Source organism: Octodon degus, unplaced genomic scaffold (assembly GCF_000260255.1).
Source record: "Octodon degus isolate 3935 unplaced genomic scaffold, OctDeg1.0 scaffold00005, whole genome shotgun sequence".
Lineage (NCBI taxonomy): Eukaryota > Metazoa > Chordata > Mammalia > Rodentia > Octodontidae > Octodon > Octodon degus.
In genome coordinates this window covers 23,747,670-23,763,526 of record NW_004524581.1, presented here as the reverse complement: position 1 = coordinate 23,763,526, position 15,857 = coordinate 23,747,670, and the positions used below count along the sequence as shown (strand labels likewise).

Here is a 15,857-nt window from a genome sequence, read left to right as displayed (position 1 = left end):
TCCGCAAAATAAATAAATAAATAAATAAATAAATAAATAAATAAATAAATAAATAAATAAATACAAAATTCAGTCAAAAAAAAAAAAAGTCCGCCTGATGCCTGGAATTTCTACACTGGGTACCCTAGGAGTGAGGACGCAGCCCCAGAGTGTCCTTGTTCAAATATCTGCATTGCCTGAAACGTGAGTTCATTATGGCCATCAGGTGTAGGTCCTTCAAGGAATGAGGCAGGGACCAGGTGGATGGATGCGGTTTGTTCTCCAAAGTTCCATGAGCTGAGTTCCTGGGGTGGCGGCACTAAGAAGTACAAAGCCTTCAGAAGCTGAGGCTCAGTGGGGGATCTTCAGGTCACCAAGGGTGCTTCCTGGGAGGGAGGGAGGGAGGTGGCTCTCCAGAGAGCAGGTTGTTATAAGAGTGAACCAGCCCCTAAAGAGCTCTGTCTCAGGACACAACAGCGCACTTCTGCGTATGTTCCTACCATGCCACCTGCCACTGGGCTCTTAAGAGGCTGTAGCATAGGCTGTCTGATCTTGGACTTTTGGCCCCCAAACAATGAGCTGAAGAAACCTTTTTTATTTTATTATTTTTTAATGTATTTGGTTGTTGTTACAGGGTTTCACTATGCAGCTCGGATTCATGGCGATCCTCCTGCTTTCAGCCTCCCCAGTTCTGGGATTACAGGCATGTGCCACCTCCATGCCTGGACTCTGGCCAGTGCAGCCTGTCCTGGGGGCGTGGCAGGTGTGGCATGTGGTGCTAGGAATCGAACCACGGTCCCCACACTTTGCTTAAGTTTGCCTAAGCAGGTGCCTTAGTTTGCTGAGCTATTTCACCGGCCCCCTTTTTCTTTACAAAGTTACCAAGTTTTGAGTAGTATGTTATAGTAACAAATAGCTAAGACACCAGGTTGAACCTAGGGGAAAGGTAACTCAACAGAGGTTAGCATTTCTCTGTGTGGAGACCACAGAGGCGTGGAAAGGCAAGAGCAGAGGTGGAGGCAAGTCAGAGATAAATCCACTCATTTCTATGTTCATCCAGGCTATGACTTGAATTAGCAGGAGATACCCCACCCTGGGACGCCACTGAGGACCAAGCAGTTTCCATGGAAGTTGTCACCATGACTCTGTTCTTCATATACTTGCACATTCTGAATTATCTTGCATAATCAATATAGCACATCATTCATCAGCTTGGTGAGATATTCTGAATATTTTAGCTTTTTAGCCTATACCATCTCTCAGCCAATGAAAGCCTATTAATCTTATTTGTTCCATAAAGTATGACTTTATAGGAAAGTTTTATTTTGCCACAAAATGCTACATATATAAGGTATTATTTATATTATTACTGTCATCATGATTAGGGGCCTAATTCAAGAACCTTCATTATAGGATAGGGGGAGGTCATGTGTCCTCCTCTCTACAATTTCCCAGAAAAGTTCTGTCAAAAACATGATAGATCTGTCAAATATAATGATATAAATTATGCAAATTATAGACTAGAAGCCCCGGCTCTAGCTATTCTAAAGCTCTAGTTATTCTGGCAGAATTATGAATTATACATTTTTATTAAGATAGAAACCCCAACACTATAGCATCCAAACAACCTATGTCTTCTTTTCTGCTCTCACTTCCCCCTACAACCAGACACTCAGGCCACCCCTATAACAACTATGACCCTTTACCAGTGAGAACAGAGACAGCCTCTTTGTCAGGATGTCAACTCAAGTACCAAGAGCTTTTAGGTATTTCTACATATTCAAAGTTTGAAATTTGACTTCAAGTGAACAATGGGAAAAATCATACTTACCATCTTCTGTACAAAAATAAAGTCTTTGTTGTAAGTGGCTAGTGCTTTATTAAACAGTTTTCTTTCTAGGGAAGTCCACTTGTCCGAACCTACAACAAAACACGTATTTCATAAGAGCAGGCCACATTTCTCCCCACACCTAACTGCTGGTCTGTTTAGTTAAAGCCATAAAACATGGTTGTCTAGCAAGTAATGGAAGGAAGCTCTGAGGTGAGGAACAAGCAGGTGCAGAGAAGCAAGAGATGATGCCCTGCACTCACTCACGCATTCAACACGTACTCTCTAGATGTCTGTGGCAAGCACGAGCTATGCCAAGGAAGAGCTAACATTCTAAGTGCTTCCTACGTGTCACATTCTAGATGATTTACAGCTTTTAAATCACTGGGTTCTACTAACAACTGTGTAAGATTGGAATTTCTAGTATCCCGGTTTATAATGAAAGGAGGTCTTGCAAGAACAAATTCCAGTATGGCTCAATGCAGAGTTCCAGCAGAGAGAAGCAAACGAGGCCAGAGAGGTATTTTTTTCTTGCCCCTACTCCTGAAGATTAAGCCCAGGGATCTTACGCCAACATACAACTCCATTTCTTTTCTTTTCTTTTCTTTTTATGTATTTAGTATAGGGTCTACAGGGTCTCACTACACAGACTGAACTCGTGGTGATCCTCCTGTTTTCAGCCTTCCAAGGGCTGGGATCACGGGCATGCGCCACCACGCCCAGTCTTAATTGCCTCTCAGCATGCCCCAGGGTAGGGCCAGCACTTGGCACACTGGGTATCAAACCCTGATCCCTCTGTCTGCCTAAGCAGGAGCTTTAATCCTCTGAGTTATCTGGCCAGCCTCAATCCCATTTCTTAATTAACTTTTTTATTCTGAAACAAGGTAAGCTGCTCAGGGTGGGCTTGAATTTGTGACCCTCCTCCCTCAGCTTTCTAAAGTGCTGGGATTATAGGCATGCCTGTCAGGGATCAGATTGTAGCAGATGTGCAGGCTGATGAGAGAGGTTCAGCACTGCTGAAATGGTATATTGACCTCGCTGGTGTAACTTGATTCATGTTTCTCCTCTATATGAGGAAGCAGGACACACAGAAGAAATGCCAAATGACAGGGGCTTGTACAGAGCAAGACACATATGCATTCAAAGGGCATCTATAATTGGGATATGACCTAAGTGGATACTCTTAGCACTGATGTATTAGAAGTACATTCCTCCAGGGACCCAGGTTTGATCCCTAGCACCACATGCCCCGCTGGCCCCACCCCCTGGGTGCACTGAGCTGGCCACCAAGTCCGGGTGTGGCAGCACAAGCCTATAATCCCAGTACTGGGGAGGCTGAAAACAGGAGGATCACTCTGAGTCCCAGTAGTGTAGTGAGATCCTGTACCAAATACATACACTAAAAACAAACAAATAAGCAGAAGTGCTTTCCTCAACCTTTAAGAGGTGGGGCTGAACAGGAGATCACTGCTGTCCCTCCCCAGTCACTCTCTGGCTTCCGGTCTCCTGTGAGCTTTCCCTTTTGTGCTCACTCCCACCAGGACACCACCTGCCATGCTGTGATGCAGCCAGGGGTTCCTGCTCGCACAATGGGACATACTGTCTTTGGCCTCCAACTATGTAAACTTTTCCTTATCAAGCCCCAAGCCTCAGCAATTTGGTTATAGCAATATAAAACCTATATGGCGCTATTTCAGGCAGTGCTAGGCAAAGTACAGCTACTGTAGGCTCAGAAATCTTAGCTCCACTCTTCTAGCTTGCTGAACTCTGCACATCTGACTCTTCGGAAGCATATGGGCAGGCCTTGGCATTCACCCACTTCTCAGAGATGGAAGCCCCTGGTTCACAGGATCTTCTCTTCTCTCCAGGGAAGGTCTGAGGTTTCCATTTTGCCATGGTCAGGTGTTGGGGTTGAAGTACAGGGAACCTAAATGGCTCTTGCCTTGGAAGATTCAACAAAACATCAGCTAATCGGAAAATCTCTCTGGGCATGGAGAGGGTTTCTGAGGCTGAGGGCAGACATCCCGGCATCGTTGAGGGAGTACATAGTTCAATGATATAGACTCGGATTTCTGAAATAAAAGGCTTTTCTGTGTGTCCTTTTGATGGGTCCTCAAGCCAAGCGCTCTGGCTCCAGACTCAGAATATAATGTAGTTTCCATAGGGGATTAGTTCAAATCTCTATACCCTAGTGCAACTATTCTATTTCTTTGGTTTACAAGTTTTTTTTTTTTTTCTTTTAATCTTTTGTGGCCCTCAGTTATAGCTCAGATGGTATATCAGGAGACACTGTGATGAAACTTTCAACTAGATCGATGATAATTCTTTCCAACCTTTGCCAGACAACAGGTTAGTCTCCCATGTTGGTGCAGCTCTATAGGACTGCCCAGTTTGCTCAGGCCAACACTATCTCTGTGGTGAATATGCTTCCTTCCAACCATGCCAGGCTTGCCACCTGACTGCTGGCCCAAAGAGTAGCTTGACCAAGCTCCCAGATCTTCCAACTTCAAGCAGGCATGTCCCTTTATCACTTCCATGTGGCTTGCCAGCTGTAACTCCACAGAAAGTCAATTAACTTCCTGGCCTAGCTGTCTGAGAGATTCTCAAATCTCATGGGTGGAGAAGACTTGTTCTGGTTTAGGGGCTGCTGCTCTGTGATGCAATCTTCTACCTCTCAGGGTGTGTTCTGTGCACAACTGCAGAGGTTTGGGCTGCACATTCCCACTCTGTTCCATCCTCTCTCTCTGAGGCTTCAGGGTCTGGGGCATGGAGCCTGCCCTGGAAAGGAAGAGTAGGCTCTCTAACAGAGTCCTGTGATCTGTGCTCTAGCATAAGGGACAGTGCTTTGTCCAGGTGTGTTCAACAGAGTCCGTGGATGAAGAGCAAGGTGAGGTGAGACGCCAGATCCCTTCTCATCCTGAAGCTGGGATTCCATCTTGGGATGCCCATAGGGGCTGAGACTCCATCCCTGACCTGCTGGACTGACCTGCCAGGCTGGACTGTAGCACAGATCAGTGATATCTGAATGTGCCCCCCCCAAATAATACCACTATACAATGATACAAAGAGTGACATGAGCCAAGCGACCTTAGGCTGTGAATGTGGTTCTCCTTTTACTCCCTCAGTGACTGCAGGAAGTCACTTCTCTGACTTTGCGACCCCCTCTGTGACACAGGGATAGTGGCTCAATAGATGCTCTGGATCTTTGCTGGCCACTTGGACAGCTGATTCCAAATCGGTCCAGGGCTTTGGACCACACACTGCCTCTCTGGTGTGAGCTCTGAGGTCCCTCTGAAGCCGGCTGCTTCCAGCACCTGCTCCCTGTGTGTCAATCCCACAGCAACTCCTGTGGCCTGGAATTCAATGCCAAGGAAAAGCTCAGACAACTCTTTCCTGAAGTCTGTTAGACAGGGCACTCACTTCTCTCATTCTCAGACAAGCTTCTATGCTAGCTCTTGGATTTTGCATCTTGGACAAAATTCAAGATAAAATACAGAACCAAGGCAGGGGGCTGGCTTAAATCCTCCCCTCTCCTGTCCTCTCTCTGCCCTTCCTTTCTGGGTAGGATCCCTGCAGCACACTCAGCAGGCATGTGGGGCCGGTGGGCTGACAACCCCCTAGCCTCATTTGTTCCACCTGGGATTCCTGGCTATTGGGCTATTATCAGCAGGGGCCCCTAACAAGCCGATTAAGGCTAATGACAAAGAGCCTAATTAACTGGATGAAACTGGTGCTGGAACAGTATCCAGAGAAAAAAATGCTTTGTGCTTTGGTTGCTGGGAAACAGGCTCTGGACTGTGGCTAATTTTGGGGCAATCCACAGTGAACTCAAGCAATTAAAAAGAGATATGGAAGGGGGACAGAGAGTTTGGGCACAGTATCCTTTAGAAGGCCTTTCTGTGTTCCTTTCAGAATAATAATAATATAAAAAAAAAAAAAAAACCTAAACTTTTACCAACGTTATTGTAGTTACCCCAGAAAGACAGGTTCATTACAGAAAAAGGAGGGCTGTTTCTGTACAAGATCTTCATTTTCAAAGAGGGTTTTCAAGAGTGAGTGAAGATTAATTTTTTGGAGGTGCAGGGTGGTACAGCCTACTACTAAATTTGCCTCTGGGGCAAAAATGAGGGAGGCCTCAATCTGATCTCATATTTTAAACTTGTCCAGTAAACTTTTTTCTTTTAACACGAATTGCATCAGGCAAGACAAGAGAGGAAGAGACAGGTGCCAAGGATGACTGGAAAGTGAAATTACAGTCGCATTTCTTGCCAAATACTTGAGTATGTACCTCTGTCCCCTCATCACACCAGGGCAGCTTCGAAGGCAGAGTCCAGGCCTCCCCCCATGGAACAGGTATTTTCTTCAGGGTTCCCTCAGCTCCAGGAGCTCAGGGCAGTATTTCATGTCCCACTAAGAGCCGTGGCTGAGGTGGGAGCTGATAGCAATCTCTGATGAACCCTTGCCAAGAAATTGGGCCAAATCTAACACCCCTCACTCTGCACTCACCTGCAGAATGACCAGGTCAATGGATAAACCGAGGCTGCTAAAAGTTGTCCAATCCTAAGGAGGCAGTCCCCACCCTGATCAGTCCTGCTCTACTTTTCCTTAGCAAATGTAGGTGTGAGCTGGGAACCACTGTAAGCAACCACCAGTCTCACAGGGGTGGGGCAAACTAAGTGTCAGGGGCCACTGAGGCAGCACCCTCCTCTGAAGATCCTGTTCAGGGTTCACAGGGTTGGGACAAACAGCCCTAAGATATGGAAGTAGCTCATGCACTAGTCCTTTACCCCCCTAGCATGTCTCTTCTGGGTCCCAGCGTCAGTCACTTTCCTTTTTCTATGGAACTGCTTGGGGTGGCGCAGGAAGAGAAGATAATGAGTAAAGGAAGGAAGCCGTTTCCAGAAGCCTGTGTCTCTTTTCTACCACGTTTCAGCCTTGTCCCTGAGCTCAGTCCGCTGCTTTCCCTCCAGGGCAGATACACCCAGAAGATTGCACCTCTTTTTCTAGACAACTGGCAGCATAAGGTACCACTTTAGGGCTATGAGGTGCAGTGATACCAGCCTCAGCCACAGAGTGGGAAGCCCATGGCATTCTAGGAGACATATCGCAGTGAGGCCAGCACAGGACGGACGGTCCTACTGGAGGGCCTGATGGACTTTGGTAGAGAGACCAAGGCAGGCTGGGGATATGACAGCTGGGATTCACTGACACCCAAGATCCTAATAAGGGGATCAGGACACAATAGCTGGTGGCCTGGACAAGTGCTGGGGTGGACTCTGCTGCCTCCCCTGTAGCTTGGAGGGGACTGGCTCAGAGCATGAAGCTGGGTCAGACTTTATAGACCCGTGACCTCTGCCCTTTCTGTTTATAGTCTAGAAGATTCTCTGGAACCTTGTCTTCACTCACTTCCTAGAGAAGGCAAAACGACTGCAAGGCCTAAGTGAGTATTCGTTTCCTGGAGGTGCTAACTGTTCATACCTCAGCTCCACCTCTGATTCCCCAGGGATAAAATGATTCTAGAAAATGGACGTTTCCTGGTCTGCCTGGGAAGAAGAGCGCAGGTAAGAGATTCACTAGGACCTGAACCTCAAAGGACCAATTCACTTTTCATGGGTTTTTTTGAGACATGGTCTCTCCATCCTCTTGCCTCAGTCTCCCAAGTGCTGGGATTACAGGCATGCACCACCAGAACTGGTCAATTTATGTTAGCAGAGTTTAGGATCCTCTAGTTCCAAAGTTCTTGGTAATATACTGTTGATACATTTTTTGTTTTGTTTTGCTTGGAGTTGTATGGGGCTTCTAGTCCATAGCTCTCCAGTCCTTTTCATGTTATAATGCACATGAAAATAATCTACTTGTTTGACACAATGGAAGAACTAAGGGAAACTGTGTCCCAGATGAAGCTGCTCACAGCTGGATGTGACCAACCCCAAGGGCCTGGCCATTCTATCTACAGGTCAGGGTTGAGAAGCTGCTTTTCATCAGTCCAATGTCACACCTACTATTCAAAGACACTTGGGACAAGGAATGGGAGGCTGGACAGCTGGTCAGATTTAATGCGCAGCAGATGATACTGGGTATTAAAAACACGATGCAATTGTTTCCATGGAAGATTAGAGAGGTCTCCCCCATCTTCCTACCCACTCTTGGGACAACTTAAGCAGGAAATGATGGAGATAATACATTGCAAAACTGGCTCCTTTAGGCCACTGGTCCAACGACTGCGCTCTTTGTCCATTTTGTGCTTACCTAGTTCTAGTTACTGAGAGTGACCTATAGACAGACAGTCCTGGGCATGTTATGCTTGGTGAGTGGCTTCAAGGCCTTTCTACCTGGTGGTGACAGAAAGACTGATTTACGAGTGAAGAGGAGCATGCTAAATGGTACAAGCAGTGAACTCTGCAGGCTCTGTAAAGAAACTCTCACCTTTGGGCACATCTAGTCACCTAGATAAGGAACAGATCTAGCATTTACCTAGGCAGCATCTGCTCAAAGAACCAAAGAAAACTTCCAATGATTAAAAGTCAAGGGGTGCTGGAGGATTCAGATCTTCTGACACACAGAACTGGCAGGACTGTGGAGACCTCAGAATGGACAGGCTGAGCAGAGTTAATAGAAACAGTGACTCCACTTCATTTGTCCCTTCTCAGGGCTCCCCAACCTGCTTCCTTCTCTCTTCATGTATCCCATCCATTTGAACTTCAAAGGTGCCTTCCACTTCCCTCTTACTGGTAGTGCTATCATAATCCACAGGCTCATCAGGCCCTCCAGTACGAAGGCTTTCTGCTGCACTCAGAATGAGTCGTTGCTCAATAACTGCCTCTTTAGACTCTAAGCTGCAGTCCACTGTCTCACCTACTATGCAGAGATGCTTGGGACAGGAACAAGAGGCTGGATAGCCTGTCAGATTTAATGGGCAGCAGATGATGCTGGGAATTAAAAGAAGATGCAACTATTCCCATGGCAGATTAGAGAGAACTTCTACATCTTCCTACTCTAGATTTCATGTCTGTGTCAGCCACTGCTGCAGCTCAGTGGTAAAGTATATGACTTGTACAAACAGTTACAACTGAACAGATGAAAACAATGGCCAGCAGGATATGCCATGCATTGGGCTCCATGGACTACCTATCATCTTTACAAAATCCCTATGAGGGATGGAATACAACCCTTCTTTCAAAAAGAAAAATGAAGGTGATAGAAGGCCAAGAGTACAGTCAAGATCCAAATCCACCTCTACTGATGCTAAAGTCATGTGAAATGCTTACTGTTGTCACTCTGTATGGTACACTCTGTGATCTTTCTTCCAGTGCACAGGTCTTACCAGCACTTAACTAGGCACCACCCAAGACCACCCAAGCCTCACCGCACCCACGAAGGCAGGTCATCAGTCAAACGTCCAGCAGTGGTGGAGCAACAGACACAAATGTACCCACCAGCTATGCTTTATAAGGCCTTGGTCACAAGTGATGATTGGATGGAGCCAGGGAGCTGGCTCAGTAGAATAAGCGCTTCCCTGGCACACGCAAGGGCCTGAGCTCAATCCCCGGTTAGGCAAAAAAACAAAAACAAAAACAAAAACAAGTGATGATCAGGGTAGAACCAGTGCTGTCTGTTATTTATTTTTTTCCAGAACCGGGGATTAAACTCAGGCCCTTGTGCTTACAAGGCAAGCGTTTATTCTACTGAGCCATCTCCCCGGCCCCTTGTTGTCTGTTTTTGAGAAGAAACACAGCCAGAGACACAAGTAGCCTGCTTGCAAGAATTAACAGGGCATAAGGCCTCCTGGCAACTTACCGGCATAGTGGTAATTTGCTAGAGGGTGACATTTTAACCTGACTGGCTTCTCCAGCAGCAGCATTTCCAGAGTTGCCTATAGATTCAGAAGAGAGAAAAGCAAGCATCAGTGAAAGGTCTGTGTGTCCTAGGGAGATCATCTAGTCAAAGGGGAAATCCTGGGGGCTGGCACTGGACAGAAAACCAGAAGGAAACCACCCTAATTTAGGCTTCCTTTCAGTTCTGCACACCCTCCCTATCCCACACCTGAAGCCAACTGGTTGTGTCAGTGAAAAACTCAGGTGGTGACGGAGACCTGACTCCTTGTAATGGTTAATCCTGACTGTCAACTTGATTGGATAAACACGTAGAAAAGTAGTAAAGGACACTACCGCTTGTGTTTGTATGGGTGTTCCCAAAAGATGACTAGCATGTGGGACAGCAAATGGGTGGGAAGACTTACCCTAAATGTGGATGGCACCATCCAATAGTGTGACCAATAGTGTGAGGGCCTGAGTCAAAGAAAAGCAGGGCAATCCCCATAGCACAGGCCCACTGGCTCTTCCTCTCTCTACTTCCAGCCCCAATGAGGTGAGCAGCTTTGCTCTGCTATACTCTCCTGCTATGACCTTCTGCAGGATCACAGGCTGACATACTACAGTCAGCTGACCAGGGCCTGGAACCTCAGACCGAGCCAAAATAAATCTTTTCTTCTTTAGGTTCATTCAGTTATTTTGTCTCAGAGATGAGAAGATAACATACTGCTGCCTTGATAAGGGCCCACCAGCCACAGAGAGGTGGGGCCTCCTTTGAGTGGAGGCTGAATCTCTGGGGAAGGAATCCAAGGAACGAGTGGGTGATTCATAATTGTTTTACAGAAAAAATTATGTCTCATCACAATTGAACATAAACAGCTGTGTTAGTAGTAATTCCACCACACCCTGTCCTTCCACAGAACCTCACCAATTTAACCCTTTCAAATATGACTCTCTCAGCCACCTTGGATTTTTTAAAAAATGCTACAGATAAAGTTGTGCAGTAGACTGAGAAAGGCCAAGAATCTCATCTCACTACTTCAAGTGTGGTCCACAGACCTGTGAAGCCAGCATCTCCTGGGAGCTAATTAGAAATGTAGATTCTTGGCCCAACCCACATCTGCTGAACCGGAAGAAGCCTTTTAACAAGATTCACTAGCTGACTGTGCACATTAAGTTTGAGATCTGCTATTCTGGAACACTGATCTCCAAGGGTTAAGAGAAGTTCTGTCAAAGAAAAAAAGAAAATGTTCCATAACCTTCTAGACGATACTTGAACAATATTGAAGTATTGGGGCTGTTATGGTTTGTGTCTAGTCATCCCCCCAAAGCCTCATGCAGTTGTGGGGTGGCTTCTGGAGTTTGTGACTGATTCTTGATCCAATGCTGGGATTATGGGTGTGGGTACCCCAGGACAGATACTCTACGTTACAATGTAAGGAGAGACTAGCTGCCTGAGATGCTGCCACTCCTTTTGCTCTGTGCCACTGCCATGAACGGTTGTTCTCTGCCATGTGCCATTCAGCTGAGTACAGAATAAAATCTTCACTGACTGTGAGCTAAATAAACCTTTCCTTCTCTAATTTTGAGTGTCAAATATTTGTCCCAGCAATGAGAAAAGAGTAACTGAGACAGGGGTGATTATTTCCACAAAATCTAAAAGCAGGAATCTGGATCTAGTACCAAGAAGAATCATGTATTCGCACATAGGAAACTGAGGTTAGTGATGAAGTGATGTGGCCAGAAGTCCAGGCTAAGCAGGCAAATGGTCAGCTGTAGTTCTGGGAAGACACCACCAAGGCTCTGGTTTGGGAACATGTGCAGAACTGTGTTAAAATGAAGCTGGTGGGTGAACAGTAACTCCATGTGTGTTAGAAAAGTTCTATAAACATTTAGCTATGGCTTACTGCCATACTGGGGCAGGGCATTAGCTGTGTGCCAGGCTGCTTTAGGCCAACTCGTGTCAGGAAAGCCTTCTACTTCTATCACTGGAGATTCAGTTTTCTGTCTTTTTTTTTTGAGACAGGATCTCACCATGTAGTTAAGGCTAGCCTTGAGCTCACTTTGTAGCCTGGGCTGGTCTCGAACTCCCAACTATTCCTTTTATGTCAGCCTCCCAAGTGCTGGGATTATAGGAATGTGCCACCACGGCAAGCAGAGACTCAGTTTTCTGATATGAAACATAAGACAGAAGAAGAACTAATTTCCCAGGACAGATGTGTCCACAGCAAACTCAGGATGAGATGGGTAAACAGGAGTAACAGGAAATGCTTTTCTGTAGGCTGTTATGTCTTGACCTGCTCATTGAAATCACAAACAAACATGGCAGGTGTTGATGAGCCATGGACTTTAGGAATTGTTTGCATGGAGTATGGGATGGCATAGACACTTGGGAAGCACTATACCAGATTCTTGTGTGAAGAGTATGGACCCCACCATAAAGACTCCATTTCATGATCCTTACCATCACATCACCTCTGGCCTCGAAAAGAGAATGCAAGGCAAATTCAGAATTGGTTCCTCCACCCGGCAGTGCACTTGAACAGCACAAATTCAGAAGATTCTCCACTGTTGGGAACAAGGATAGGCAGCTGCATCAGAGAGAGCTCAGTATAATGGAAAACAATGCTAGTCCTGCAGCCAGAGGTCCCAGAGAGAGACGCGAGCCTTGCCCACCTGCCCAGCTCCTCCCATGTGCCAATACCTTGTTGCTGGAGATCTTGATTTTCCAGCTCTGGTAAGGGTTTCCATACTAGTGTGGCTTTGTGTGTGTCCTGGGCCAGGGCAGAGACATCTTGAAGTTCTGGGATCTCTGCTTGAAATCGTAAGCCAATGTTGATGCGTCTTTAAATAAACAAAAAGAAAAACAATTGAGCGATTCTCCATTTGATCACCTAGGCCAAGGGCAACTGTCAGGAATTTGCAAAAGGAGGAAGCTAGTTCCTTCTGCAAGAAGAACACAGGGGCATTTCCTTACAATGTGACCCTAAGATTCCAGGCACAGGCTTTTCACTGAGATAAGGAATGGCTTACTTCTAAGGCTAGAGGAAGTGTTGTGGGAACAGCTCACTTGGGCTTTATATTCCCTGTAACTGGTATGAACAGGCAGCTCATTCCAAAAGAACAGCTTTCCAGAGGATTGCCCATGGTACCATGTAATGGGGGGTGGAAGGGTGAGGGGAGCCACAACAAATATGAAGTATTTATTTTTATCCTTTCACATACGTCAACCCATCTGAGCTTTCCAAAAATTGGTGATGTAAAGAAGGCAGTAAATTATTCCCATTTAATAGAAGGTCTTCTGATTCCCACTCCCCCCCCCCCCTTTTCTTTTTCAGACAGAGTCTCACTATGGAGTTTGGCTTGGCCTCTAACTTGTGGTAATAATGCTCCTGCCTCAGGGCTACAGGTATATACCACCATGCCTGGACTGGTCTTCTGATTCCTGAATCAGTACACTCAACATTCTACCAGGTAGCCTATTTTCTATCCTTCTTCATAAAAAGAATCACTCTTCCCTTCCATAACATGGCAGTGACTCCTTATATGTGGCTCTGCTTTCTATGGATTTAGTTACCTACAGTCAAACAAGATCCAGTAGGGCACGGTGGCACGTACCTGTAATCCTAGCACTTAGGAGACAGAAGCAGAAGGATCACCATGAGTGCAAGGCTAGCCTGGGCTACCTAGTGAGCTCAAGGTCAGCCTCAACTACATAGTGAGACCCTGCCTCAAAAACACAAATACAAAAACACAGAACGAGTTTCAAAAATATTAAATGGAAAGCTCCAGAAATAAACAATTCATACATTTTAATTGCATACCATTTTGGGTAGCATAATGAAATCTCAAGTGAATTCTCTATTTTGTTCTGCACGGGTATGAATCATCCCTTTGTCCAAAGTATCCATGCTGTTCATGATGCCCATCTGTTATCACTTGGTGGCTCTCTTGGCTATCAGATAAGACTATGGGAGCACTGAGTACTTATTATATACAAGGTTTGGCACTATTGGCTTTCACTGAAGGTCTTGAACATACCCATAGAAGAGCGTGACTACTGTCCCTCCCACTACTCACACAAAATTCAAGGAAGACTGGCCAAGAATCTGACAATGAATGAATGGGAAAGGGAAACAAGGGCATTCAGAGGAGCCTTTTTTTTGAGACAGGGTCTCCCTGTGTAGTCCAGGTTGGCCTTGAACTCACTATGTACCCCAGGCTGGTCTTGAACTCTTGAAGATCCTCCTGCCTCAGCCTCCCAAGTGTTGGGATTACAGGCATGCACCACCATGCCTGGCAAGGAGCCTCTGAAAGTTGGGCAACCCAAGAGAGATGCCTCAATGCCCCAGAGATGTGAAAGCACATGGCCTACTCAGGCTGGCCTGTGGGACAAAAAAAGGGGATGGTAGGTTCTCTACAACCAGAGTTTTGACTATATTTAGACTTTGGCCAAGACTTTGAAATGTAAAATAGAAGGAAATAAAAACACCCAAAAAACATGGTGACCTTATAATTTCTACAATTTTTCTCTCAATGACCACTATGACTAAGAGAGAACAGACTGCCTTTCTCCCGATCCCATCCTCAACCAAGGCTTTGGTCCTAAACAATAACTGGCTTTTCCTTACGGTTCAACATCCACAGTCTGCTCTCCAGGCCCAGGGGTGACCGTCACATTGTTGCCATCAATACTGTCTGAAACACAAAAACCAGAAGTCACTGGCCAACAGGGAAGGGGTGCTGAAGAAATTAAAGCAAATGGGCAGTGAGCTAAGCAGTTCTGTCAGTCTCTTCTTGTCTCCAACCTATCTTGGTCCCCAGAAAGAGGAATGCAACCTGGTGCTAAATGGCTCAGGGCCACTCATTTCTCACACAGGGTGAGAAGCCAGTTGCCCCACACTGGCCTGCCAGGCTCTGTTGTTTCTATGCAAAAAGCGATCCTGGATACAGGTCGCCCACAGCATTTATTTAGGTTTAAAATGGGGTCTTGAGCCAGGTGTGGTGGTGCTGATCCTCCAGCATACAGGAGCCCGAGGCAGGAGGATAACTGCAAGTTTGAGGCCACCCTGGGCTATACAGTGAGTTCAAGGCCAGCTTGAACTACATAGCAAGACTCTATCTAAAAAAACAAACAAAAAACCTGGTCCTAAACAATAACTGGGACATGCCTGAAATCCTAGCACTAGAAAGACAGAGGTAAGAGAATCATTGCCAGTTTGAGGCCAGCCTCGGTTACACTGTGAACTGACCCTGTCTAATAAAAGGTGAAGGGTGTCTTAATTTGCTTAGGCTGGTCTTGAAATTTTCCTGCTTTAAACCTCCCAAGTAGGGGGAAGCGACACCGTGCTCAGGTTTGACTCTTTAAAATTTTTATTTTATTCTGGCAGCGCTGGGGGCTGAACCCTGGGCCTTTTTTACACTAAGGTCCATCCCCAACTTTTTTTTTCTGCGGAACCGGGGACTGAACTCAGGCCCTTGAGCTTGCCATAGAAGCGCTTATTCCATTGAGCCATCTCCCTGCCCCCACCCCAGCTATTTTTTGTTTGTTTGTTAAAAAAAAATTGTAAATAAGGTCTAGGTAAGCTGATCACACTTGAGAGCCTCCTGCCTCAGTCTCCAGAGAGCCAGAAGTTATAGATTCCAGCACCACCCAGGCCCAAGATTATGGGGAATTTTTAGGAAGCACACTGAAACATCAAGGCCTGAACATAGCCCCCAACCCTGTTCCTGTATTTACTAAGAGCATTTCTTGGGAAAGTCTTTTTTTTTTTTTTTTTTTTTTGCGGAACCGGGGATTGAACTTAGTAGGGAAAGTCTTCTGCCATTACCCACGTAATTTCGATGGTAGGAGCTCGCTGTACTCTGTACCTGAGTTTTCTTGGAGGGTGCACATTGATCTTCGCCTGCTAGCCCACACACCCCAAGAAAGCCGGCCTGCTCGGCGGGCTGTTGGGACCCACCCGCCCGGCGTGCAAGTCACTCACTGAGACGGCAGAGCAGCACCCGCGGCGTGGGTGTGAGCGGGGTTCGCGGCAGGGTGGGGGGCGCGCAGGAGCCGCCCAGGTGGCCCCCCAGGAGCATGCTGCTGAAGAGCCCCGAGCCCTGGCGCGCAGGGCTCAGCATGGGCGGCGGCGTGTAGGGCGGTGGCTCGCGGTCGTGCGCGAGATCCAGGAGCAGCGGGTCCCCGAGCACGCGCGGCGAGCGCAGCTGGCTCTGGAACAGCGTGGCCGTGGCGC

At 46.6% G+C, this 15,857-nt stretch overlaps 1 protein-coding gene across 1 annotated transcript in view; it reads right to left on the bottom strand.

Annotated features, from left to right (window-relative positions):
- Trerf1 (transcriptional regulating factor 1) overlaps nt 1–15,857 on the bottom strand; it is a 196,693-nt gene that overhangs the window by 16,528 nt on the left and 164,308 nt on the right. Inside the window, exons 10-15 of the mRNA XM_023721274.1 lie at nt 15,606–15,853; nt 14,250–14,316; nt 12,323–12,462; nt 12,083–12,186; nt 9,605–9,680; nt 1,811–1,899 (exon numbers count right to left, since the gene is read on the bottom strand). Coding sequence (XP_023577042.1) covers nt 1,811–1,899; nt 9,605–9,680; nt 12,083–12,186; nt 12,323–12,462; nt 14,250–14,316; nt 15,606–15,853 — 724 coding nt within the window. The remainder of the gene's footprint in view (nt 1–1,810; nt 1,900–9,604; nt 9,681–12,082; nt 12,187–12,322; nt 12,463–14,249; nt 14,317–15,605; nt 15,854–15,857) is intronic.